Source organism: Apis laboriosa, unplaced genomic scaffold (assembly GCF_014066325.1).
Source record: "Apis laboriosa isolate Shangri-la unplaced genomic scaffold, ASM1406632v1 scaffold122_cov146, whole genome shotgun sequence".
Taxonomy (NCBI): Eukaryota; Metazoa; Arthropoda; class Insecta; order Hymenoptera; family Apidae; genus Apis; species Apis laboriosa.
The window spans coordinates 159,377-187,231 of NW_025221084.1; the positions used below are offsets into that span (position 1 = coordinate 159,377).

A 27,855-nucleotide genomic window follows, 5' to 3' on the forward strand; every position below is an offset into this window, starting at 1 on the left:
AGATGGAAACTAAAAAATTAAATTTACGGAGCCCGTCAATATGATTGGTTTTCGATTTTATGCTTAAATTCTGAATATGCAAATATTATTCTTTAAACATTATATATTGGTTTTTAATGATATAATGCAGTAAATATACATTTCTATTAATTTTCTCTGGAATATTTATATTTTATTATTTCTAGATGTATATCTATTTTTACGAAAATACATCAATTTGACAGGTTAATTTATATAGATCAATTATTGCGAAATAACAAAAATGAAATAACAATGAATAAAAAAAAACAATACCAAGCAAATGACGACTGTTTAATAATAAATATATGATCAAACAAATTGTTTACAATTGTGATATGATAACAAACAATCTTTTCAACGATGAATTTTGCAGAAAAGAAGTGATTTTTGTAAGTGAATCTATCCTATTATTTTATAAAACAAATAGATCCACATGAGAGATAATTTCAACAGTGCGTTTTATAAAAAAAAAAATAAATGCTATTTGAAAGTTTAGCAAAAATTTATTTTCGTAAGTGAAAATTTGAATTTTTCAAGATATTTTCAAAATCTATCCAAAAAAATATATTTTTTTACATTTATATTTTGCCTATTTAGCTAAAGATATTATGGGCAAGTTTTCAAAAGATATAGAATTAATAAAAAGAATAATAAGAAGAATAAAAAGAATAACTAAGCATAAACGAAGACTAATCTGAATCGGATTTTGATATAAACGAATTATGTGAAAGCAAGGAAGAATTTGACAATATTAACGAAATTGAAGATTCTAACGACAATGGGAATGAAAATTATCCCAATACATACCGTAAAAGAAAAAGAATGCGTATTATTTCAGATACTGAAAGCGAAAGTGAAATAAAAGATGCTGATAATGAAGAAAATACCGTGAAAGCAGAATCCCATAGATAGCCCCTTCAATATGATTGGTTTTCAATTTTATGCTTAAATTCTGAATATGCAAATATTATTCTTTAAACATCATGTTTTATAATTGTTTTTAGATTGTTTTTAGATAGCTATCAATGTCTGGATATTATATAAAGAGATCACTAGAATAAACATATCTTGAAAGAATTTTCTCTTTCAATTAGTTGAAGAATTGGGTAGTAACCACATAAAAAAATTGAAAACAACAGTAAATAAAAATCTATAGATTTTAAATAAATAATTTACAAAAAACTGCATTTTAATATATCCGTCAAAAAGACGGATTTCAGTAAAAAAAAGTATATAGTCAATGCCCGTAAATCTAGTGTTAAAATCGTTAAATTAAAAAATTTATATCTCTACAATTTAAGATAAATTACACAATTAGGACAATTTATATTTCGAATTTAATAAGAGATAAATAAAAAGAAAAGAATATATAATAATATCTATTTTATTATAATATTTAGAAATTATTATCAATTTTAGAAATTTTTAAAAATAATTTTTCTATTAAAATATGTAAGACTATGTATATAAATAATCACCTCACAACATTTATTGTAAAATTAATGTTTATGATTTGAAAAATAATCTTTAATATTGAATTATATTATATACATATCAATCATTGTTTTAAAAAGTTTTTCTAGAATCACTTTTTAAATTTTTATATTCTCGATTTTGTAAGCAATATATATGTATATATACAATATATATATTTCATATATATTACACGTTTCCATTACGAATATGATATATTAACAATATTTATTCTTGACATTATAACATATATTATATCGAAACAAGATAATCAACAAATTTCATTTCATCTTATGATTCTTTTCAATCAAAGAATCTATAATAATAAAAAAACAATTGAAAGAAACATATCATATTTTTTACAATTTTAGACAAGATCATATTAAAGATATTTTTATTTTCATAAAAAATCTAGTATGGAATCATACTTATTTTAAGTAATAATTAACATAAATTAGATAATAAATAAAAAACATTATAAAATTTTAATTGAAATTCATTTATCAATTATGATAAATAAATTATGACAATGATAGAAAATATAACGAAATTGATATAGTATATATTTGTTTTCTACTAAATTTCTCAATTAAATATTCAATCAATTTCTGACTTTAGATCTCATGAAAAAACATACTTCATCAATCGAAAAATATAGACAATTTTTATTATAATTTATTATATAATATATATATTATATATATATACAAAATATATTACAATTTATTATATAAAATATATTATATAAAAATTTTTGTGAAATATTGTATTTTTATTATATTTTTTTATTATATTTTTATTATTTATAATTATTTTATCATTACATTATAAATTTATATTATTGATATTTATTTAGTTATGTTTTGTAAATAAGAAATTAGATTTAATCATAACTACTTACGTTCGAAAATTTATTATTATAAGTTTTCTTCAAAATTCAAGTCTTTCAAATTTAAATAATTTCATTTTATTTTTCATATTTATATAAATCAAATTATCAACATTTTTAATTATTTTTAAAATAAAATAAAAAATCTGAAAAATTTATTTTCAAATATATTTTATTGTGCGTGTGCGTGCGTGCGTGCGTGCGTGCGTACGTGCGTGCGTGCGTGCGTGTGTGTGTGTGTGTGTGTTATAAATTATATATATGTATATAAATAATAATGATATAAATAGAAATAAATAAAAAAAATCTCTTTTCTCAAAATCTCTAACAAGTAAGCTTACATTACATTTACATTACAATAAAGCTTGACATTATTTTAGCTATAAGAAAACACAATATAGTATATTTTAGCTAACTAATAACTATATTTAAGCTAACTAATAATCATTGATATATTAATTTAATTTATTTGTTTTGTTATTTGAATTCAATCAATTTCAAATAATAAATATCATATTTAAAATAGCAACAAAGAGAATGATATTAAAAAGAGAATTATTAAAAATACAGAAAAAAATGAATTATTAAAAATTATATTTCGAAAAAAGCAATCGATTTAAATAAAAAAATGAATTATCTTCAAAAAATTATATTTTCAAAGAATTAAGATTCGTTAAAAAATTTAATTTTTTAAATAAAAAAATAAAAAAAACAAAAATCATTTTAGAATATTTGCAAAAATGATTTGTTTAGCATAATTGATTGCAAAATTCGGAAATAGTCGACTTGATTTGAAGAACTATATTAACAAAAACAAAATTGAAAATAAAAATTACATGACATAAGAACTATTATTTTTTTTAAATCAGTCAAAAGAAGTATTTCAACTTGATAAGATTTCAAATCAAATAAAATACTGAATCACATTGATATATAAAATGGCATATCATAAATAACAATTTTAAATAGTATAAATTTTAGCAACTTGATAGACAAGCTTAACAATCCTAACTTATTATCAACTGATATTAATTGAATGTATTTTGTTTTTTTATCAAATAATACTTTTTTAATCGATGAAATATGAAAAAATAAACATAAGCGCAAATAAATTGTACGAATCGCATTTTATTTGTCGCCTTTTTTAAAAACATTCGATTATCTTTTCTACATGTGAATAAACTTGAATATCCGTTTCATCACTCACCTTCACATTTCTTGATAGTTTCATCGGATTTATCTCCGCAATCATCCGTTCCATCACAAATCCATGGAAGTGGTATACATTTACCATTTGCACATTGAAATTGTCTTAAAGAACAAGATTCATCTAGAACAAAATAAAAATAATATATCGCAATATAATGATATACTGTGTTTAAAAAAACAATTGTTTAGAGAATCATAAAATAAGAAAAAAATGAGATTAAAAAAAAAAAACGCATAATATTCATACTTTATTATTAAAAACATTAATATTTTTGTTATAATTCATTTCTATGCAATTCGCATATATCTATTTTTTTATATATATTTATTTACATTTTTTTTTATAATTTTCAATGCAATTATTACATTAAATAATAATAAATATACAATTTTAAAAAACTGTTTCACTTTAAAATTAAGAGAAGAAAATTATTTTCGATAATTTTGCAATAAATATTAAATTCTGTTAAATAATTTATAAATGTTTTCAATTTATACAATAAATCCAAATTTAAAAGTTCGTATTATTTAAATTTAATTTTATTAAAAATAATAGTTACTGTTATCAATGTTAAAATATTACCAATAAAGAAAGATCCCCAACTCGAAAATTTAAAAAATTATGAAATTTTGAAGATATTTAATGCTTAATATATATTATTTATTTTTTTTTTTTTTGCCATCCAAAATCAAGAAGTAAAATCAATTTTTAAAAATTCGACTATTTTTCGATTTTATGTTTTAACTCGCAAATTAAATGAAATACGGACAAAATTTTTAGACAAAAATTGTTTCTTTTCATAAGGATAATCATATCTGGTAAAAGATTTATTAATTGTTTATATAATTAAAAAAAAGTTATAAACAAATTAATAATTTTTTTTAAATATGTTTTTCAATGTAAAATTTTAATCAGCAATCTAAATAATTATGCTATAAAAAAATATTTTTTGTTTTTAATAAATACAGTTTTGTTGTGTTGACCTTCGTTATTAAATTTTCGAAAGTAAAAAAAAAAAAAAAATAAAAAAGTTTGACATTACATTAAATAACATTACATTAAACATTAAATAAAAAGATCTTATAAAATAGTTATACATTTAAGTTTCTTTTTTTTCTATTTTCATCTAGTATATTGTAGAGTAGATCCAATGTTTACAAAAAACAGAAATATATATATAAATTTCTTTCTATTTTTAAAAATTTAATAATATCGAAAATCAATAACATAACAAAGTACTTCGTAAAAATAAAAAATATTTTTTTATACTATTGCATAGTTATTTAAACTATTGATCAAAATTAAGTTGAAAAACAAATTTAAAAAAATTATTAATTTTTTTATTTATAACTTCTTTTAATTGTATAAATAATTAATAAATGTTTTATTAGATGATAGTTAGTTATGAAACTTTTATTTGAAAATTTTCTTTGTATTTCTTTCTTTTTATCTCGTTATTTTGCGAATTATAAGTTAAAATCGAAAAATATAAAATCGAATTTTCAAAGATCAATTCCATCCCAATTCCATTTAAAGTCGAACAGTAAAAAAAAAATTGCGTAATACATATTTACATAAGCATTACATATAAGTTTCATAATTTTTTAAATTTTTGAAGTTTTTTCCTTATAAACTCATATTCAATATTATGTAATTAATTGTCATTTAGAATAATTAATAAAATACTAAATTCCATATTATAAAATGTTTAATAATAAAAGAATTGAATTCATTTCATTATCATGTTTTCTATTATTATTAAATTATTATTAAAACTTGTATTTACTTTTAATATATTAATACTTTAATATATAAATACTTTTAATAATAAATTAAATAAAATAATTTATTTTTACATTTTTTAAGTCATTTTAAATCTTTCTCATATTATTTAAATATAATGATAATATGAAAATGATAATATAAAATTTGAAAAAATTAAAATTGAACTTTTAATATCTTAAATATAAAATCATGTACAATTTGATATAATAAATAATATAGTAATTTGTTTTCAAAATAATTTAGCATATATAATTTAGCAAATATATATCAATTAAATGAAGATATTCATAATAAAATATCAAAATAAAATTGAATAAAAATAAATTTATAAATATTGATCACTTTTTATTTTTTATCTATAAAGAAATATTTACATCGTCATTTAAAGCATTTTAATTATTAATATTACTTTTTCATTTGATCAAAATTTGTAAATCGTAAATTAATATTGTTACTAATGATATCTTATAAACTGCAAATTTATTGATATTTAAAAGAAATATTAATTTCTTTGATATTATGTAAACAAATAATAATTTCAGAATGAAAAAATCGTTATTAATGTATAATATTATATAAATATTAATATATATTTACAAAAATTCTTATCAATAATCGAAATAAAAGTTTAAACTTATATTTAAAAAGCAGAAGATTAACGATAAATATTTTGTAATTAAAACAAGAATCGTACTCGATATTACATTATTGTATTCGAAATTATATGTATTGTGATGTTAATAAGCGATAAAATACATTTTTTTTTGTGTTTGTTAGATAGAGAATTTTTTATTTGTTTAAATAATTTTTTATTTAAATAATAATAAAATTTAGAATTAATAAAAAAATAAAATTTAAATTCATATAATGTTTTTATAACAAAGCTGATATAATTTAATCTTATTTTTCTATTTAAATTGTTGTAATCTTAAAATATGAATTTATCTCATTTCCTTATAATTTCATTTATATAATCTTAGCAATATTTAAAATAATTTTATTCCCAATATTTTTTACTTATTTTATATTAAATAATTGTTTTAAATAAATTATCAAATATGAAAAATTAAAATAAAAATATACAAATTGAATAAATTAAAAATTATCTTTGTACTTTTTGTTTTATTTCTATTTATACATAAAATCATCATATTAATTATTTTTATATCATCATTATTAATATTTATTATATTTATTATATTAATTATATAATAAATATATTATATTAATTATATTTAATTTTTCTAATTTGACTAATTTAATTTTCAATATCCAATTTATGTATATATATTTATACAAATCTATATTTAATATTTATTAATATTTAATAAAATATTTAATAAAATATTTAATACAATCTATATATTTATATTTAATAAAATCTATATATATATTTAATTATATTATAGAAATATATATATAATTTACATCTAAATATATTATATTTTCCTTTTTAATTATAATAATTACAATAATTATATTTATTATATTTATATTTTTTTAATTATTTAATTTTTATTTTTTAAATAATAATTTTGTTTTGTTAAGTTTGACTAAATTTCTGATACAATATAAGATAAGAATTTAATAAGAATTTCAAAAAACAGATATTTCGTTTAAGTGAAAACTATAATATCATAAGAAATTGAAATTATTAAAAAATGTTTAAAAGTTATTTGGTTCAAAAAGATCATATGGTCATTTTTTGTAAGTTAAATGGAGAAGATTTTAAAATCAACTTTTTCTTTTATAATAAAACGATATAATTTTTAATGCATTCGATTTATTTTTCTATAAGAAAATATTTCTATTTATATTAAAAAATTATTGATTTAGAAAATATTTCAATCTGAATATTTCAGATATTGCAACTTCATACCATTATTAGAAGTTGTGAAAATAACCATTAACTGTAATTAGCTTCAATTAATAAGACAATTTCGCGAAAGATAAAATCGAAACTCATGCATTTCCCTTATTTATCGAATATTTATTATTGTTTAATATATTTCACGTGAAATATATTTCACGTTTTCTTTTTTTTTTTTTTTTTTAACTAGAAATAATGGCCAATAAATGCGTGTTTCATTTTTACATATTTTTTCGCGATTTGTTTTAGATTAAAGCTAATTACAATTGTTATCATTTTCTCGAATTTTAATAATATAAAACTGCAATATTTAAATTAAAATATTTTGAGGATTTTTCACAAAAATGTGCAAAAATTAAGAAATTGTCTCTATCTAACAGAAATAAAAATTTTCTATTTTTTCTTCTTATTCCTATTTTTGATATTTTCGGCAAAGTTTTTCACTGATTCAATTTATATATATATATATATAAAATTGTATGAATGCCTATATGCATAGATGTACTGCATTCATACTACTGTATACTGTATACTGTATAAATGCTATTAAATATAATACTATAATATTATATATAAAAATTTCTTATTTTTGTTAAATTTATTATTCATATAATTTAAAATATAATAATTTATTATTAGAAGAAAAAATATTTATATATATTTAGCATATATAATATTATTTAAATATTATTATGACTTTAAAACTATTAAATTTTTAATTAAATAAATATAAATATAAATAAATATAAATGTCGCGTTTTTAAAATATTTTTAAAAAATTATATAAAAAAAATTGAGTAATTTATTAAAAAAAAATAAACAATTTATAATAATAGATGTAAAAATAAGTAATTGATATTAAAAATTCAATTTTTTGTGAAATTCAATTTTATATAAATAAAAAAAAATTAATTTTAGATATTAAACGAGAAACGCGATATAACAAAATTTTCACGTGCTTCCATCTATCGCAATCTTCTCCATTTTTTGAGTAATACATCTTAACATCATCAATATTCTTTTCATGAAGATCATAAAAATACTGAATTATACATCAGATATTTTTTTTTATCTATTCTTCATTTAGTTTTACATTAACTAATTTTTAATTTTTATGAAAAATGTACGCGAATGATGTCGATTATGTAAGCATATATCAGCGCATGACATATTCCATACACATTTTAATAATCAACAATATCATAACTTGTATATATTTTGAATAATAATGTTTTTATTGATATTTAATTTTCTTTTTTTCCATTCAATAGAATAGAAAAATGGCACTCACTGTTAGAAAAAGCATTCGCTGCGAGAAAACCGAATATAGTCAGCAAATACAGCGTCAAAAGTAGACACTTTCGCCCCATAATAATCCTTTTTTGTGCACACTCGTCTTCTTGATTCACTACCACTCTCCAACACTGACACTAAAATTTTGAAAATTATTTCTTGTTATTTATATTACGATTGTTGTTTTTCTAATTTTTGATAGCCGGCAAGCCGAAGAGATCAATCAACAATAACAATCTCTTCACTCACAATAACAATCTTCACTCACAATTTATTAATTGATTACAAATAAGATCACGCGATCCAACAATTTTTATTCTGCATCGAATAAATCACAAGTTTTCATATATAGCAACAACTAACAATTGAGAATAGTTGCGTATTTGAATACAGAATAAAAAGTACACTCCACGAAGTTGAGACTGGCAGGCCCGCCCCGTATATAAGCACCTTCGTATCTTTCGTTGTATATTTCTTGTTCCTCTTTTCTTTTATCTTTTTCATTCGTTATATGAATCCGTTGTATTTTCTTCCTCTTGCGCAGTTATTCTATTTCTCTCTGTTCTATAAAATTATTCCTTCTTTCTCTCTTTTTCTTTCCCTCTCCTGGGCGAAATGATGACCACTGATTCTGACGCACCGGTATCGCGCCACCTGCGCGCGCAAGTATTCTCTCAGTTCTTTTTTACTTGATTTCTTTCTCTTTCCTGTATTAAAGTTAAACTATTTACGTACTCAATCTGATTTTTTTAAATGTATATCATGACCCAACTTAATTTAACCCACATCTATCTATTCTATCTATTCTATCTATTTTATTTGTTTAATAAACAGATGAAAAATGTATGTGTAGTATTTAATAAAATATTTAAAAAAAGGCTTGTTATTATTCTGAAAGTCAAACAAAAATTTGTATTTGATCTTATAAATTATAGTAATATATATATAAATTATAATAGTGATTATAATAGTAATTATAATAATATTATATATAAAAATAATTATATATAGTAAATTATAGTATTATACATATATTATTAAATTATTTTTATCGTATATTAAATATCGTATAATAAAAAATATATACGATAAAAAATAGTTATACTTTCATAAATATAAGATATTGTAAATGTTATAAATACAAATTTTTTTCAATTATTTTATATTTATTTTCTTTTCTTCAACAATTTATTTTTCTTTAACATAAAATGAATACTAATAAATACTATATAATAATATATAAATTTTTAATTTTATAATATAATATTTTATAATATAATATAATATAATATAATAATATAATATTTAAAAACATATATGATTACATATATGATTATAAACTTGTTATAAAAATACTATATTTATGCTGATATAGTCCACATTAATATATTTGATCCATTAGTAGCTAAAAAACAATTTCTTTGTGGATGAACACTTAATGATACCATAGGATGTTTTGTTGATTTAAATCCTGAAAGTTTTGCAACTACTTTCTGAGAAACCAAATCCCATATCCACAATTTTCCATCTGCAGATCCAGAAATAATGCGAGTATCTTGATTATCAACATTTGATTCTAAGCATAAATTATTAACCACATGACCTGTAAATTCTCCAAGTAATTCTCCTGAATCTTTATCTATTAATCTAATTATACCATCAGCAGAACTAACTACTATGCATTGACCATCTCTTGTAAAACTTGCACATATTACTGCATCTGTAATAATAAATTTAATGACAATTTTTATTTTGCATTTTATGAATTTTTAATATATTAATTTACCTCCTATATAATCTGCATATATTTCACCTACACGAATATCATATCTGCGTATTTTTCCATCAAAAGAAGCTGTTAAAATTTCATGATTTGATATTCTAACACTAGAAATAGAATCTTTAGCTTCATTTAAACATTGCACAGGTTCTAACATTTTAGAACGGATATCCCATAACATAACCAAATTATCTCTTGATCCAGAAATAACCATAGATGACTCTTCATTAAATCTATATCAAAAAAAAAATGTTATTTAAATAAATTATTATAAAAGCATATGAGAATAATAATTTTATAATAATATACCTTACAGTATTAACAGGACCTGCATGACCTCTTAGACGGCGTATTGGAGTTCCACTTGCTACATCCCAAAGAATAACTGATTTATCTAATCCACAAGACACTATTTGACTACTATCACAAGATGCACTACTATCCATTACCTCATTTCCATGTCCCTCATATGTTTTTAAAGTAACACCTCTATAAGGATTCCATAATTTTAATTTCCTGTCAGATCCACAAGTTAAACAATAAGCACCATCAACTGAAAAAATATTAAATCTAATCAATATTATTAAATTATAAAAAAAGTTTATAATATTAACATAATATTATAAACTATTAAAAAAAATTATTAAATATTAAAATAATTATAAACTATTTAAAATAAAATAGTAAAATAGAACTATACATACCACTAAATCGTACAGCTCTAACAGCTCCTTGCTTACAATCTATTTCTTTTAAAAGTTTATAATCAATTTCCATTTTAAATTTAATTAAAGTACAGTGTTTAAAAATATTTTTTGAAAACAGAAATTAATTGAATATATTAAATTTTATTTTATATATTAAATTTGATCAATAATATAGTTTTTTATATTTAATATTTCTAAATAAACATACCTATTTGTAAAATTAGGTATATTGTTGTTTTTATTTAACCATAGAATATAATATATTTTATAGACTAACTAAAATATGTTTGTATTATTTAATTACGTATGCTATTCTTTCATTAATATTAATATATTTATATAATAAAAAAAATAATTATATTATACAGATTTTAAAATACAAACTTCAAACAATAAATAAATTTTACAAGTTTAATATCAATGAAATATCAATAGTTCAAAACTATCCAATCATCTTTTCAGAAAAGTAGTTTAAATAAAGGTAGTATATTTAAATCATTTTTATATCTGCTGCGTATTACTGTTTAATATTTGCGTTTATATATAAAGAACATATAATTGAAAATGTTTTATCAAAATATATCATAAAATACAGTTATGAATGAACGTAAATGAATAATACATATACATATATTGATGCTTACCAAAAATAAATTTTGATTTATTTTATAATTGTATTCTGAAGTGACAGTATTTCTTCTTTATTGAAGTTTGTACTAAGTTTTGACAATAATTATTTGATACTTAATATAATTTTCTATCAGATTTAAATAAATAGCAGATTATATTTACGTTATTAGGTTATCAATGCAATATAAATATGTTAAATTTTATATATGAAGAAGATTTTGATAAATGATGCAAATGATTAATTAGTTAAATTATATTATTAATTTTATTATTAATTTATTATATTATTAAAATATATTATGTTAAATTAACATAATATATGATAAAAATTATGTAGATAAAATGGTTACGAATATAACAGCTGATATGACTGGATCCATATATCATGAAAGACAAGTAATTATTAAGAATTTTATGTTCTCAATTAATAATGGAACAATTATATTACAATAATATATATACACAAAATTAATAAATTTTTATTAATTATGAATACATAATTGTATATATAATAATATATACAATAATATATTTATATATTATTATTTCTGAATAACATAATATTGTATATATTAGATATTTATATCTACATGATTATTATTCTTATAGGTGAAAGAGCTTTGTGCATTACATGCATTAAATAATTTATTTCAAGAAAGACGATTTAGTAAACAAGAATTAGATCAAATTTGTTATAGCTTAAGTCCAGATGTGTGGATTAATCCTCATAAATCATTATTAGGTCTTGGTAATTATGATATTAATGTTATTATGGCAGCATTACAACAAAGAGGACGTGAAGCAGTTTGGTTTGATAAACGCAGGTTTGTTTAATTTGACAATATTGTATAATGTATTTAAACATTATGTTATATTAACACATATATATAATACATATATATATATAAATTATATTATACATTATATTAATATTATATTATATTATATTATATATATTATATTATATATTATATTATAATATTATATTATACATTATAATTTATAAGAACTAAGAAAATTTAGTTTTTATATATATATATATTTCTGTATTATATTATTGTTTATATGTGTAATATAATGTATATATTAAATATATATTGAAAAATTGGAAATTTTTTCAGAGATCCCAAATGTCTATGTTTAGATAATATTGAAGGTTTTATATTAAATGTACCTACAGAATATAAATTGGGATTTGTATTACTTCCTTTGAAAAGACGACATTGGATTGCCCTGAAGAAAATTCATGGTGCCTTTTATAATCTTGATTCAAAACTTGATTCTCCTCAACTTATTGGAAAGGTTTCATTTAAAATTTTGATTTTAATATTTAAAAATACAATATATATATCTTAACAAGAAATTTTGCTAATATGTTTTAATTGTATTGTAATATGTATTAGGAAAATGATTTACTTAGATATCTAAAGGACCAAATAGATAGTAAGGAAAAAGAATTATTTCTTGTTGTATCAAAAGAAATAGATAATAATCAAGGATGGTTAATAAATACATATGCAAATAAAGAAGGAATTAATGCAAATCATGATACTGATATCAAGTATATTGAAGATGGATATACAGGAATTGATTTGAAAAAAAAAAAATCCATAGAAATGAATGAAAATGAAAAATCATTATATGATAAAAATTCTAGGTAATTAAAGTTTTCTAATTTAGTTAAACTATGTATTATTTTCAATGGTTCAGGCCAAAATAAATTAAAAATTAAAGTGACAATAGTTCATTCGATAAAAAAAAAAGTTCTATATTCAAGGAATTGAAAAGGAAATAAAAGTTTATATATTATGTATATTGCATAACAAAAACATTTACTATTTTTATTATAACTTGAGTTAATATCTGTATAATTGTTTGATTAAAATATGTGTAATTATGTTTTTAAATTCATCTTTATAACATATTTATAAATATGAAGAAAATTTTATCATGATAAAGATATAATGACTCAATTATGAATACACATGTTGCTAATTATTATCTAGATTTTTTATAAAAATGTTATGTATTAGTTCATTATATATAAAGTATTAACATATTCGTGAAAAACTTTAAAGGACATCTTTATGAAAATGTTATGTATTAGATTCATTATATGTAAGATATTTATGTATTTTTAAAGCATCTTTAGAAGATCAATTCTAAAATGTTAGACAAAGCAAAATGGAAATAGAATGAAACCGTTTTTATTTTTGTTATATCGCCATCACATTCTGTTCTTTGCTTGATTTAATGTAAATTTAAATTGATTATGACTTAATAAATATATCTAAACTGAAAATATATCTAAATATATCTGAGAATTTTTGTATTTATTTTTTCTAGAATCGATCTTCTAAATATATCTCACGAATAATATCTTATATAATAATAAATTAATATATTGAGAATTGAGGTTATTATTATACATATATGATAAAAAACTATTGCATATATCATAAATTACATATATAATACTGTTATTTGATTTATAAATATTTTATTTACGATTATTTGTATTTGAAATCAAGATATATTTCCGATATTAATTTAATATTTACTTATATTTTAATATAATATTTATATTTGATAATAGTTATATTTTAAAATTATTTTATCAGTATTATTAAAAATATATTTCTTTAATTTAATATATTTGTTTACTGTACATAGTATATTATTTTTTTTTAATTAATATTTAATTGCGAAAATGAAGATAATTTATCGTTTTATAGATAAATAAATTAGAATTATAGAAAATATAATATTATAAAATTATAATATTATTACATTTTATTATACTATATGCTGTTAAAGAAAAAAATATTCTAATATTTTCTTTTTCCAAAAGTTTTATTTTTTCTTAAAATTTATTACTAGTCATATTAGATTATTGAAATAAATGAATAATTGTAAAAGACAATCTTTTATACTTTCAGCATATATATTACAATATAAATATCATAAAAATTAATTAATCAATCAATGTTACTTTTTTATATTTATTGTATTTTAATAACATATTTAAAATACTTAGTTATATGATTGTTATTTTAAAAGAATATACTTAAGAATATACTACTATACTTTTTGTTCATTATGTTATATGTTTTAGTTTTATGAAATATTTATATTTAATAAATTTGTTACTTAAATAACAAATATAATTTTTATTATTATTTATTTATATTTATATTTACATATATTAGATATTCATCTTAAATATTGATCATCTAAATATCTTTTTTAATTGTATTATTAATACAAAAAATTATTATGCAATTTAATGTAAAAAAAAAGATATACTGTAAAAAATATTAATCTTTAATAAATTTCATATTTATTTTTAAGTTTTGAAATCAATAAAAATATTGTTTCTTTTGTATATTATATAAAAGAAAAAAATATAATATATAAGAAGAAAAAAATGATTTAATGATAAATTTTAAAAAACATAAGCATAATAATTATTTCTTACAATATTTATTAATAATATTTAAAATATTTATCTTTTTACATTACCTTTACATTATTTAAATTATATATGAAATTTCTTTTATATTCTTATAATTAGATAATTTATATTAAATGAGACACTCTATATAATAAAATTTATATTTACATAATTTATATTATTAAATTATTTTTTTTATAAAAGATATAAATATTTATTAAAAATTTATCTTTTATATTCTTTAATGAATATATCCAACAAAGTTTTTTAATATATGAATAATAGTAATATAATAAATATACATCTAATCACAAAAACTATGTTTTAAATAATATATTAATTTGATATTAATTGTATTTAAAAATTCTAATTTAAACTAATAATAATATATATTTACCATAAATTACCATTTTATAGCAAGAGCAGTATCTATTTTTTTTATTTCATGATATTGAGTATGAAAATATGCTAAAGCTTTGGCTGTACATTCTCCTCCTAACCAATTTTTGTATAAATTTTTCACTATTAGATTTTGTTCAGGATTACTTTGAGGAAGTTCTCGATACATAGATTCTAATTTTAATGCCAGTTCGCGTGATTGAACATTATTTAAAGGTCTAATTTGTGCTCCTCCATTAAGACATCCTAGCAATTTATGTATAATTTGAATAAAAATTTATTATTATAATATAATATTATATTATATAGTTTGTAAACAAAACTTACCACAGGGACATGCCATAACTTCAACATAATCATATATACATTTTTCACGCTTCAATTTTTGTACAAGATTTTGTATATTTCTAAATCCATTAACAATTGCAAATGTTAAAAGTGTCTGACCATCTTTTTGAAAGACTGCTTCTTGAAAATCGGGATTCCTAAGACTTTTAAATTCAATTATTATGTCTGTTTCATTGAATAGATATTTTGCAGCATAACGAAGAATAAATTCGGCATAACCTCCGGATCCTGAACCACTATGACCATATAAATCGTTTTTCAAATATTTCATTTTTGATTCAAATATTCTTTGAATTTTTTTTTCAATTTTTATTTCATTTAATATTACATTATATTCATTAAACATTTGCTCTATTTCAACTAAAAAAAAAAGTAAATTTAATTATTTTTGTTTCAATTAAAGAAAAATAAATATAAATGAATATTTTTTTTTAAGTTTTGAAATTGATAATACTTACTTGGAGTTATAACACAATCTACATCTCTAGATTTTATTTCATGATTATAAAAATCTTCTCTGGATGCTTCCAATTTTTTATCATAACAAGGCATAACAGTTATGTGATAAATTTGTTCTGGTGAAAGATCCATAATTTCAGCTAAATGATATTTAACTAATGATCCCATAATTTGTTGAGGAGATTTTGTAACACTTATATATGGAAGTATAAAATTACCATGTGTTTTCTCAGCATAGCATACCCAACCTATATTTAAAAGCATTATATTTAAAAACAGAATGAAGAAGAAAAGTACTTTTTTTATATTATTTTTTTAAGTAAATTTATCTAATCTAAAAAATGTGTCTTATCAAGAGAAAGTCTCTTTAAAAAACTGAAATCAATCTTCAAAGTTTCAATATTAAATTTTAAAGATAAAACAAAATTTTGCTTTATCTTGTACTATTAAATTATACTATTAAATATAAAATTTTAAAATGCTGAAACTTTGAGTATTAATTTAACTTCCTTTAAATTTGATTAAATATAAATAAAAATTTTAGTTTTAATTTTTTAATTTTTTTATAAATTTTTCATTTTTAACGTAAGTATATAAAATATAATTATATATGAAACAACTTTTACAAATATCATTTTAAGAAAATTAAATAAAAATTCAATACATTTCTTGTTTTTTTAATATAATTTTTTAATATAATTTAATATAATTTTGTAATAGTATGAGATAGAGTAAAATGTTAAATATTCAGAATTTACTGCTTTATCATTTTATTATAGAAAAAATTTCTGTAAAATTATATTTTTTGACAAAATATTGTGACTTTAAGAAAATTGACTTTAATTTCTTAACAAAATTTTCTGCAATTTTTTTTTCTAACAAAATATATATATATAATTTCTCTCTCTATATATATATCTTTATATAAATCATTATGTTCTATTTATAATAAATTTTTATTCAAAATCAAAATTTTTGGATTTAATAAAATAATGTAACAAAAATTTTTACTTATCTTCCACTATAAATTGAAGCTAATAAATAATGTTAGTTTTAAATGATTATTTTATTATCCAGAATTTTCTAAGCAAATATGATAAGTTATATTTTCAAAATAATAAAAATAGATAAAAATATCATGAAACAAAATTAATTTTTAATGCATATTCTGGAAATTTTTTACATTTTTATATAAAAAAAAAAAATATATGAGAATAGCAAGAATAAGAATAACCTTTAATTTAAAATTATATAAAAAGTAATAAAAATTTTTGTATTTTGAATAAATGTATAGTCTTATATTATATGAAAGAATAGAAATGAAATGATACATTAATTAATAGAATTAATTAAATTAGAAAAAAGAATTTTTTATTTATATAAAAAACCAACCATTGTAATTGTATTTTTTTTAAAAAATAATATAGTTTTAAATAGATTAATTTATGTATTTTCAATCTCTACAAGAAAAAATATTAAATTATTTATATTAATTTAAAAATTATATTTGGGTACTTTATATATTGAAAAGAATTATTTATGAAAACATATTATATTATTAGTTACCTGGACAGGAAGAAGATAACATGGGCAATTGATTTTTTGCACCATCTTTATTTGCTCTGTAACGTTGTATAAATTCTTTAGCAGATTCTAAGAGAGCAAAATCATCAGCCACAGTCATATCTAAAACTATATCTGTTCCTAACTGATAAAAATATCCTGCAAGTTTATTTAGTGCTTGTTCTGAATTAAGATTATAATGTTCTGCTATGGATAATACTGCTTGCACCGAAAGACTAACTACAATAAATGTTGAGCTTATACCATCTCTATTCTATAAAATATATATTAAAAAATACAGATTTTTGATATTTAATTAGTTTATAGTAGTCTGTGTTATTTTAATAATCATTACCTGATATTGAGAAGTTTTTTCTCTAAATACTCGCATTAATTCTTCTTGACTTTGCTGTGTAACTAATATACTTTCTGCAGATGTTATACAACCACTACAAGCTAAACAATCAGCAAGTGTAATTTCAACTTTTTCTAATTTTTTAAATTGTCCAGTCTAAACATATAAAAAATGAATTATAAAATAAATTATAATCTTAAAAATTTTTTAAATTTGTAATTTTAATTAAATTTATTTAAATATATATATAATTTAAATAAATATTAAATATATAAATAAATATAATTAATTTACTTCATTTAATGCTATAGGTGTTTCATCTTCCTTAATTTTTATTTTTGCCCCAGTTTTACTCTTTAATGCTTGAATTTCTATAGGTTTTATACATTCCTACAAAGAAAATTTCGTAAAAATTATTGCTAATTATTGAGACTAAAATGATAAAATACTTGAGAAGGAGTAATGAAATCATCCAAATTTGTAATTTGTAATGCTCCACTAAATCGCGATGCCATTTTATCTGAAAAAAGTATTTGCACTTGAATTATTATAAAATTAAATAATATAATTAAATAGTTAATAGTTTAACTTCTATAATTAAATAATATCTCAAATACATTCTTTAAAATAATTAAAATAAAATACATAATTATTTTAGATAAAGTAAATATAAAATTGCATATAAATATTCTTATTTAATAAATAAGTAAATTTAAAATGTTTTTGATATATCAATAATTATATAATTTATTATTTATTATATTACTTATATTATTATATTATATAATGAATATAACAATATGATAAACATTAATTTTATTTGTGTTTTAAATATTAAATTCTTTTAATTTAATAATCAATCTAATTTTAAATATAACCTTATTTTCAATGATTACAGAAATTTATAAATTTAAATCATTTAATATTAAAATAAAAGTTTCAATCAATATTAAGTTAAATCAGTATTGATCCACTGAATTTTTGAAAAAAAATACTAATTTATTTGAAATATATACATAAAAAATAAAGTTTTATATTTTAATAAGTAAAATATTATTAAAAATAGTGATTTTAAATATTATATAAAAATAATAATATAAAACATAAAAATATAAAAATATAAAAATAATGTTACATAAAAATAATTATACGCATACTTCTTTATTATATTAATATATTATAAGCATAAATATAAGCTAAAATCTGAGCAAAATTTTTAAAATAAATTCTAAAAAATAATTAAAAGTAGAAAATAAATATTAAATGTATATAAAAATACTACAATTTCACTAAAATAATTATATACTATTAGAAATAATTACGTATCTAATTTTTATATGAATTTTTATTCAAAAACCTTATTTAAACATTCATATTAATTTAATAAATTAAAATTTATAAAATTTAAAAGAAAATATTTAAAAAATATTTTATTTTGTACTAATTCAAGTACGTCTGAATATATATTTAAGCCTATAAAAATCCTAAATTTCTCAGATTTAATTTATGAACTTTATGTACTTAACCATGATTTTCTCACCATATAACAGACGCAAGTTATCTATATTGGTTTAGGGGGTAAGTATGCGCCTGTAAGATGGCAATATCCTCAGTGTCTTTTAAAGAAGAATAATATTTGATACGATATTTATGAAATTTTTATTTTGAAATGACTGAAGTAAAAAAAGATGATGTCATTAAAATATTACATACGTATCCTCTTTGTAGAGTAAGTAAAATATAATTTATATATATAAAATATATTAAATATATTGGAAAAAAAAATAAGTTTGGTTTCTTTAATTAATATTTAATCAATAGAAAAAGTCATTATATGAAAAATGATATTTATATAATTTAATTTTATTAAATTTCAAATAATCATTTTTAATATCATAATTTTTTATCATTATGATCATTTTAAAGTTATATCTATATATTGTCGTTTAAATATAAATTTAAACAATTTGATTTATAAAAAAAAATTTAAAAGGACAATATATAATTAAATTATAATGGAACAACATAATTAAAATTTTATTTATGTTATATTATTTGAATAAAATTTATCATATTAATATTAATAATAATAAATACTTTTTAAAATTATTATATTATTTATTTTATGATAATATTATATATTTAATATGTATGTTTTAGAAATGTGATATGTCAGATGAAATGAAACAAGAAGCTATGGAATTATGCGTCACTGCGGCGGAAAAATATGCGGATAATTATGAAAGTGTTTCGCGAATGATCAAGGAAACAATGGATAAAAAATTCGGTGCGTCATGGCATACAGTTGTTGGTGAAGGCTACGGATTTGAAATAACTTATCAACTTAAACATCTATTATATATGTACTGTGCTGGAAATTTAGCAATATGCATATGGAAATCAGCATAGTCGTACTTACAAAAATTAAATTATTATTATAAATTATTATAATTTTTTGAAAAATTAATTTCATAATTTTTGTTTTTTTTTTAAACAATGTTGAATATATTATTGTACTATATAAATTGATCTTATCGCAATTATTGATTGCGAAACGCATATTTATGAATAATAAAATTTACAAATTATTATATATTTATTACTAGATTATTATTAGATTATAATTTAAGAAAGTTATTTTATTTCAATATATAAAATAAAAAACTAATAAAAAGTAATTTATAATTCTTATATAAATAGAAAAATATAATTATTGCAATTTTAATTTCAATAATTTTAATATATTTATACAATATTTATTTCTTTTACTTATTTATTTTATCACTTATTTATTATTATCAATGCTTAATACTCAGTTATTAATAAATTAATAAAATTAATATTTCTCATATTAAATATTATATTTGATTAAATAAAAAATATATTATAAGTTAATTCTTATACTTCATTATTCAAATAAAATTAAAAAGATATACAAAATGTAAAATATTAAACATTGTATTAAAAATATTATTATATTATTAATATATATATTTATGATGCGAATTGCAATTTATTTTTTTTTATATAATAATATTTCTTTATATAAAAGTATTTTATCCTATTGTTATATTATACATATTATATATATATATTGTGTTCTTGATATATAATAAATATTAAATATCTATTGAAATATCATACAACTTTATAATATAATAAATTCATAATATAATTATTTTTTAAACATTTATTTTTATATTTTTTTTAAACATATATTTTTATATTTAATTACAGTACTGCATAGACATTATACTATGTTTTTGTATAAGGAGATTAACTTTTATTGTAAGAAATTTATTGTTTATTTATAATCATTTATTTTTTACAGCATTTCGTAACTATAGTTTTCTTTTTGATTTGAAAAATATGAAATGCTGGTCCAAAAAATATGATACAATTTTCTTATTATAGTTTTAAAATTTATGTGATAAATTACAACTGAGCATCATATTTTTATATTAATTTATAAGAATGTAATTTACAATAATTTTTTTATAGATTGCTATTCTATCTAGAATAGCTACTATTATATATTATATTATATATTGTATATATTGTAACAAGCAATTAATAATATATTTTTAAAAACATAGTTTTACTCATTAGAAAATGAAATGCATATTAAATAATATATATTCTATTTTCAAAATGTAATAATTTGATAAATATTATATATGTACATAATATGAAAGTGATTTTAAGTTACATAAACAAAATTTATTATATTATTTACTAATAGTAATGATACTAGATATATTAAAAGCAGAATACTAGTAATAGTAATAGTAATAATAATAGTAACAGAATAATAATAACAATAATAATAATAATAATTATTATATCTCTATTTTTTTTTTAATTATTTACTATCACTATTAATAATACATATGCTTTCCATTTTCCATTTCTGCAAAATAAATTCTCTAGTATTTACAATTCTTGCAGAAATTTCTATACGTGCTGCTAGATCATATGTTCCAGGGGTTGAAAATACAGCTTGTAATTTTACAGTATTGCTCATCATTGGTTCTACATGAGAACAAATTGCTGAATGGCAAGCATATCTATAATATGTAGAAGCTTGTGGAGAATATAATTGTGATTTTATATTTGGAAGATGACTTTCACTAAAAAAATATAAGATAAATTAATAAATTAATAAATAATATATATATATAAATTTTTTTAAATTATTTTTAATAAATATTTTACCTGCTAGTACCTATTGTATTGATTTTAATATCAATTTTTGATTCTAAATGATTCTGTATATACATTATTACTGGAAGGAAACACAATCGATTTTGATGAAAATTATGCTTGATTTCTCTATCATGATTTAAAGAAAAAGAAATTATATTTTTTAAAAATTCTGATTCTGATGCTTGTTCTTTATTAATTACAGCCAAAGAATCGAGTATATTTCTATCAGGTCCAAAAATCTTCAAACGACCAGCATCTTCATTTGATTCAATTTGAACTTCTTTTGGATGTTTGTAAGTTTTATTTAAATATTGTATATCAAGATGATGTTGACCAATTGCTTGTTTTGTAATAATTCCATTTTTAATTATCTTTGCTCGCCATTTAAGAATTAAAGTAGAATTTAATGTCATAGTAGCAAATAAAGGCTTTTGTTCTATACTTTGTGATAATCGTTGACATTGTTGTATTTCAGTTATATTTTCATTGATATCTAATGATGGAATATCCTTTCTTTGTATAAAATCTATGTATGGATAATTTATATCTGATTCAATGTAATCATTTTCTTGAATTAAAGATATATCAGAAAACTTAGATTCATTTTGTTTTTTTTTTCTTAATTTTAACATCAAATGAAATACTTCTTGAGTCTGTATCTTAATATTTGTTGATAAAATGGATAAATCAAATATAGACCAAGTATCACTTTGAAACAATACTTTGTACAACAAAATTTCATTCGTAATTAAATCATGAATTTGATTTGCATTTTTAATGCATATTATTAAGTTTAATGTAGGCGAAATATCTTTAAATAATGTACTTCTTGAAGCAATTGAGCTAATTTGTATAGAATCCAAAACTGTAAAATGCCAAGTATGTCTACACAGTCGATATTTCATCATGCTTTTTGGATCAATATTTTCATAATAAAAGAGTAAATCTAAATAATGAATTCCCTTTTCATGAGGTGCTCGAATCCAAAATGGTATTGTATGTGTTTCTCCAATATTTAATATATTATTATTAGAAGATAATGGAATTTTTAATATGAGTCTATTATTTCTTTTTGTCATATGTTCTGAAATCATGAGTAAAATACTAATATAATATTGGTATTCAATTATTTTAATTATTGAATGAAATATGTAAATTATATTTACTTTCTTGTATATTTATATGCTCATCTCCTAATGAAAAAAGTTTAGCATTTGTAGATGCCAAAAAAATATTTGTTAGTGACGAATTACCCACATTTTTCAATATAATATCTATTTTTTGAATTTCACCACATAACATTTCTGAAGATAATTTACTAAAGAAAATCTAAAAGTAAATTTTTGTTAACTACATTGTATCAATATAATACACAATTTTAAATACTTTATATATAATTGTATTTGAATATTTAATACCTGCATAAAGGGAGCTTTTTCAATAATATTCATTTCTAATCTATAATCTACCCCATATATATTTGTACCAGGTTTTTCTTTAATATTTTTTAATCTAGGTCCTTTAATTTCAAATAATCTTTTTCCAGTAATAGCTATTGTTGGATTAATAATTGGTGGATCTATTATATGAGTTGGATTAGATAAATCATAGCTTACACCTAATACTTTTAATTCGCCTATTTTTTTTGGTATAAGATATAGTATAATGCCTTGCTTGGTAATAGGTTGTAAAATAATTTTTTCGATTGCTTGTGTTTCCACTAATTGTAAATTTTCTGATGATTTCATTTCATTCGTAATTTGTCCATTGGAGGACGTAAATGACCATAACAGAGTTAAGTTGGACAATGGTAATGGTATGTGTAATGGATTATATAATTCAATAAAAAAATGCACTGGTTCATTTAAAACTGCATTTGGTTTTACGCTATTATTACTTGTTTTAGAATATAATGCAATTGTAGGTTTGAATATCATAGGAGGAGATCCCTGAGCTTCTGTTATTAACATTTCTTCCATTTTTGACCATCTTACATCATCACAGTCTTCAGTATTAAATGAAACATGACTTGCTGGAATATTATTTTCATATGATTTAGCTATAGGACCAAAAAGTACTTTAATATCATTACTATCTATTAATGGCAAAGGCAAGATAGGAAGCTCATGACGATTTGATAAACCTTCCTGCAACAGTAACTATAATATGTAATTAATATGACAATCAATTATATATATACAGAAATATTATGAAATTAAGAATATGTATAATAATAATATAAATAAATAATAATATATAAACTTATACATACATTATAGATATGTAAAAATTCACGTAAAAATGCAGCTTGTTGTATACCTGGTTGTTTACTATAAGCATTGAGTAATTTTTGAAATGCTTTTACTGCTTCACTAACTTGTTTCAATGATGCAGCTTGTCTACCAATTGTAAAATGTATATGATCTTCAGCTAATGACCAACCTCTTTCATTGTATATCTAAGAAAAAATATAAATGTAAACAATTTATTTATTTAACATAATAAAAGAATATTGGAAATCAATTAAATATACTTGGTATGCTTGTTGATAACATCGTAAAGAATGTTTTCTTTGACCTGCTTTTGAAAATCGATGACCAGCAAGAACAGCATGAAATGCATACTTGCGCACCATTTTTGGTCCAATAAAACAATAAGCAGCTTGTTCTAATAAGAGTGCAGAACGCAAATCTGAATCTTCACTAGTCATACGAATTAACTGCTTAGCAGCCTCTCCATATAAATTTCTACCTTTTAAACATTCTGCACTGAGTAACGTTGCTCTTGTTGCAAATTGAGGCATTTTGCAAGTAGTTGAATAAGTTAATATTGCATCATCCATATATTCAATAGTCTTTCTATTAGTTTCACCTTGCATGAATGCACTTAAAGCAGCCATTTCAAGAGCACCTGCATAATAAAGCCAAGCTTGATCTGCTGCAAAATCTCTTTTTGCACTATGATATGTTTGGTAAGCAAGTGAATAGTGACCAAACATAAAACATAAATCACCTAAGCGACGCAATTGTAATTCTGGAGATTCTGTTGTATAACTGAAATCCAAACAAGCTAAAACTTTATATATTTATTTAATATTACATATTTTATTTTTATTTAATATTAATTTATTATTATATAATATAAAAAATATAATAATATAAATATAATAATAAATAATAATAAACATACATTACAGCATTTGAAGGAGTAGGTCCTGGTATTCCGGGTTTATTTGTTCCAAACCATCGTCTTGTAGCACTAAAAAGTGATCTACTAACACCTTTTTTATTTGAAATTACATCATTTAACAAACCAATTTGTTTTTCTATATAAGGTAATAAACTTTTTAAGCAAAATTCTGTTATTAATGTTCGTAATCTTTCGAGATCTTGTGTGGATAATCTAACACCATGTTGTATAGCTAAATAATTAGGAGAATCTGCCCATACATTTACATTTATCGGAGCATCATTAATTTGTTTTCCATATAAAACAGAAGTTCGTGATTTATCAGTTGTTGGACTTAAAGGATGAATTGTAACAGGAATAGCTTCTTGACCAATTTCTAAATGTGTATTTCTTGATTCAGATATTTCAGAAGTAAAGCTAATAATATCATTTAAATTTGGAGAAATTAATACAGAATTTTGTGAAGCAATTGGTGTTCCAGTCTGGCTTGTCCTAAAATATCGCATTTATAATTATTTCATAAATTTTTTAAAAATAGAAACATACTTATCAGTATCCATTGTAACTTCATTTGGCATAGAAGAAACACCACTAGTATCTGCAGGTGTACGAGGAGAACTATTTTGTTCACTACTTCCTGACATTTCTGAATGTTTCACTAAAAATTGACTCCAAGGATCTGGTAAATGAGTATTATCATCAATTTGACCTGGTGGTCGTGAATTCATTTGCAATAAGAAGCAATTATTAGCACCATAAATATTTTTCATTTCCGCAAAAACTTTTTCAGCTCTATAAAAATTATATAGGAATAATTCATTCTTATAAATAATATTTTCTATAAAAAAAAAACTATAAAAATAAAAATAAATACTTGTTTTTATCATCTTGTAAAGTATCATATATTAAAATATAATATCTTAATGTATTATTATTAAACCATTTTGGTAATTTTCCAGGTATATTTTGATGTAATTGTGTACCCATATTTTGTATTTTTTCTAAGGGATTGTCTTCTGTTGTGGAAACTACTATCATACAAGCAAGAAAATGTTTTGTAAATTCATGATCTGATGGAAATTGGACATTTAAAAACATTTCTCGCCATGCTTCAAACCATGGAACTGATACTGGTATATCAAGCTCTGTTGTTCCTATTTGAATAATAGTTGTATGCTCGCATACAGCTGAACTAACTGCTTCATTTAACATTTTTCTAGCAATACTTGGTTCTGGAGGTTGTGCATTAACATCTTGTATAAAAAGTCGAAGGTTTCTAATATTTATAATATTTCCTTGCGGATCTTTAAAATGACCTATAAAACAAAAGGAATTTATAAATATTTCAAAATAATATGCATAATATTCGTAATATGCATATAATATAAAATAAATCTAAAAATAATAAAAAATTAAAATTTATTTAATAATTTTTTCATAATTTATTTTTTGTATCATAAAATACAATTTGTAACATTTTAACAAAAATTTACATTTAAAATAAAAAAGCAATCCTTTATCCTTATCATTATACAAAACTTTTACTTTATTTTTACAACTGATGATATATAATTTTTATTTATTTTAATATTGTGAATAATGAACTTCTTACCTTCAGTATTTAATTTACAAAACGGTTGTAAAAGTTCAACGAATGATAAATTATTTTTCTGACATACAATATCAGCTGCCGTCGAACATATTGCAGCAATTTGTGGTGAAAAAGCATTACATATAAATTCACGAGGGGTTAACTTACATTGAGCCATGATACTTGCTAGAAAATCTATAAATAATTAAGATTATGTTTAGCTAATTATACGATAATAATCATTTTGAGCATTAAATTGTTATCATTCATTATCTTATTAAAAATTGACACAATCAAACTTTCTATATATCTCAAAATAATAGTAAACATTTTAAACAGCTGTTCTATGAATATTTACCCGTGAAAAGTAAAAATATGAAGATGACATATATCTATCCTAATATTAGCCTTCAGACGAAAATACTATATATAATTTTTTTCAAATTTAATACTATAGATGGCAGATCTTTGGATAAATTATATTCAAAAGAATAGAAATATTTAATCATTTCATTGAATATTTTTAATATATGTGATAGTTATTTAAATTTATTAAAAAAAAATATATTTTATATATTGAATTTCTTATTTTATGTAATTAAATTTATTTCGTAAATAAAATATACGATAAAA

The 27,855-nt window shown here is 19.6% G+C and overlaps 6 protein-coding genes across 14 annotated transcripts in view; 2 read left to right on the top strand and 4 right to left on the bottom strand.

The window, feature by feature from the left end:
- The window catches only part of LOC122720284 (low-density lipoprotein receptor-like), an 89,863-nt gene extending 80,811 nt beyond the window's left edge, over nt 1-9,052 (bottom strand). For 2 of the 4 annotated variants that reach the window (XR_006347740.1, XM_043946882.1), the window contains exons 1-3: nt 8,810-9,052; nt 8,540-8,678; nt 3,591-3,713 (exon numbers count right to left, since the gene is read on the bottom strand). Coding sequence is in view for 3 of the 4 variants with exons in the window: in XM_043946882.1 (XP_043802817.1) it covers nt 3,591-3,713; nt 8,540-8,618 (202 nt within the window). In the remaining variant the exon portion in view is untranslated. The remainder of the gene's footprint in view (nt 1-3,590; nt 3,714-8,539; nt 8,679-8,809) is intronic. The other 2 variants (XM_043946884.1, XM_043946883.1) reach the window with 1 other exon arrangement.
- An 849-nt stretch (nt 9,053-9,901) lies between these two features.
- On the bottom strand, nt 9,902-11,186 carry LOC122720264 (WD repeat domain-containing protein 83). Its single transcript, XM_043946848.1, has 4 exons — nt 11,026-11,186; nt 10,631-10,874; nt 10,328-10,554; nt 9,902-10,261 (listed from the first exon to the last, which is right to left on the bottom strand). Exons 1-4 carry the CDS (start codon nt 11,096-11,098, stop codon nt 9,903-9,905), a joined length of 903 nt encoding a protein of 300 aa, XP_043802783.1. The 5' UTR covers nt 11,099-11,186; the 3' UTR covers nt 9,902.
- A 528-nt stretch (nt 11,187-11,714) lies between these two features.
- On the top strand, nt 11,715-13,443 carry LOC122720269 (josephin-2). Its single transcript, XM_043946854.1, has 4 exons — nt 11,715-12,054; nt 12,268-12,482; nt 12,780-12,960; nt 13,062-13,443. The coding sequence occupies exons 1-4, from the start codon at nt 12,001-12,003 to the stop codon at nt 13,317-13,319; spliced, it is 708 nt and encodes a 235-aa protein (XP_043802789.1). The 5' UTR covers nt 11,715-12,000; the 3' UTR covers nt 13,320-13,443.
- A 1,967-nt stretch (nt 13,444-15,410) lies between these two features.
- LOC122720242 (probable cytosolic Fe-S cluster assembly factor AGAP009023) lies at nt 15,411-19,915 on the bottom strand. 4 transcript variants are annotated; one of them, XM_043946810.1, is made up of 8 exons: nt 19,763-19,832; nt 18,686-18,756; nt 18,531-18,626; nt 18,237-18,392; nt 17,885-18,155; nt 16,318-16,566; nt 15,839-16,219; nt 15,411-15,757 (listed from the first exon to the last, which is right to left on the bottom strand). In XM_043946810.1, the coding sequence occupies exons 2-8, from the start codon at nt 18,749-18,751 to the stop codon at nt 15,516-15,518; spliced, it is 1,461 nt and encodes a 486-aa protein (XP_043802745.1). In that variant the 5' UTR covers nt 18,752-18,756; nt 19,763-19,832; the 3' UTR covers nt 15,411-15,515. The 4 variants fall into 4 exon arrangements, with proteins under 4 accessions (XP_043802745.1, XP_043802743.1, XP_043802744.1 ...); XM_043946808.1 differs by lacking the exon at nt 19,763-19,832 and adding an exon at nt 19,594-19,656; XM_043946809.1 differs by lacking the exon at nt 19,763-19,832 and adding an exon at nt 19,115-19,166.
- LOC122720243 (dynein axonemal light chain 4-like) lies at nt 19,772-20,797 on the top strand. Its single transcript, XM_043946811.1, has 2 exons — nt 19,772-19,965; nt 20,397-20,797. The coding sequence occupies exons 1-2, from the start codon at nt 19,906-19,908 to the stop codon at nt 20,643-20,645; spliced, it is 309 nt and encodes a 102-aa protein (XP_043802746.1). The 5' UTR covers nt 19,772-19,905; the 3' UTR covers nt 20,646-20,797.
- Nucleotides 20,798-22,016: 1,219 nt separating this feature from the next.
- On the bottom strand, nt 22,017-27,570 carry LOC122720241 (trafficking protein particle complex subunit 8). Of its 3 annotated transcripts, XM_043946806.1 has the most exons (11): nt 27,244-27,570; nt 26,506-26,947; nt 26,178-26,423; nt 25,632-26,123; nt 25,194-25,495; nt 24,976-25,109; nt 24,715-24,900; nt 23,861-24,601; nt 23,609-23,771; nt 22,452-23,526; nt 22,018-22,366 (listed from the first exon to the last, which is right to left on the bottom strand). In XM_043946806.1, the coding sequence occupies exons 1-11, from the start codon at nt 27,398-27,400 to the stop codon at nt 22,099-22,101; spliced, it is 4,206 nt and encodes a 1,401-aa protein (XP_043802741.1). In that variant the 5' UTR covers nt 27,401-27,570; the 3' UTR covers nt 22,018-22,098. The 3 variants fall into 3 exon arrangements, with proteins under 3 accessions (XP_043802739.1, XP_043802741.1, XP_043802738.1); XM_043946804.1 differs by having other exon boundaries at nt 22,017-22,366; nt 23,861-24,589; nt 24,976-25,495; XM_043946803.1 differs by having other exon boundaries at nt 24,976-25,495.
- Nucleotides 27,571-27,855: the final 285 nt, after the last annotated feature.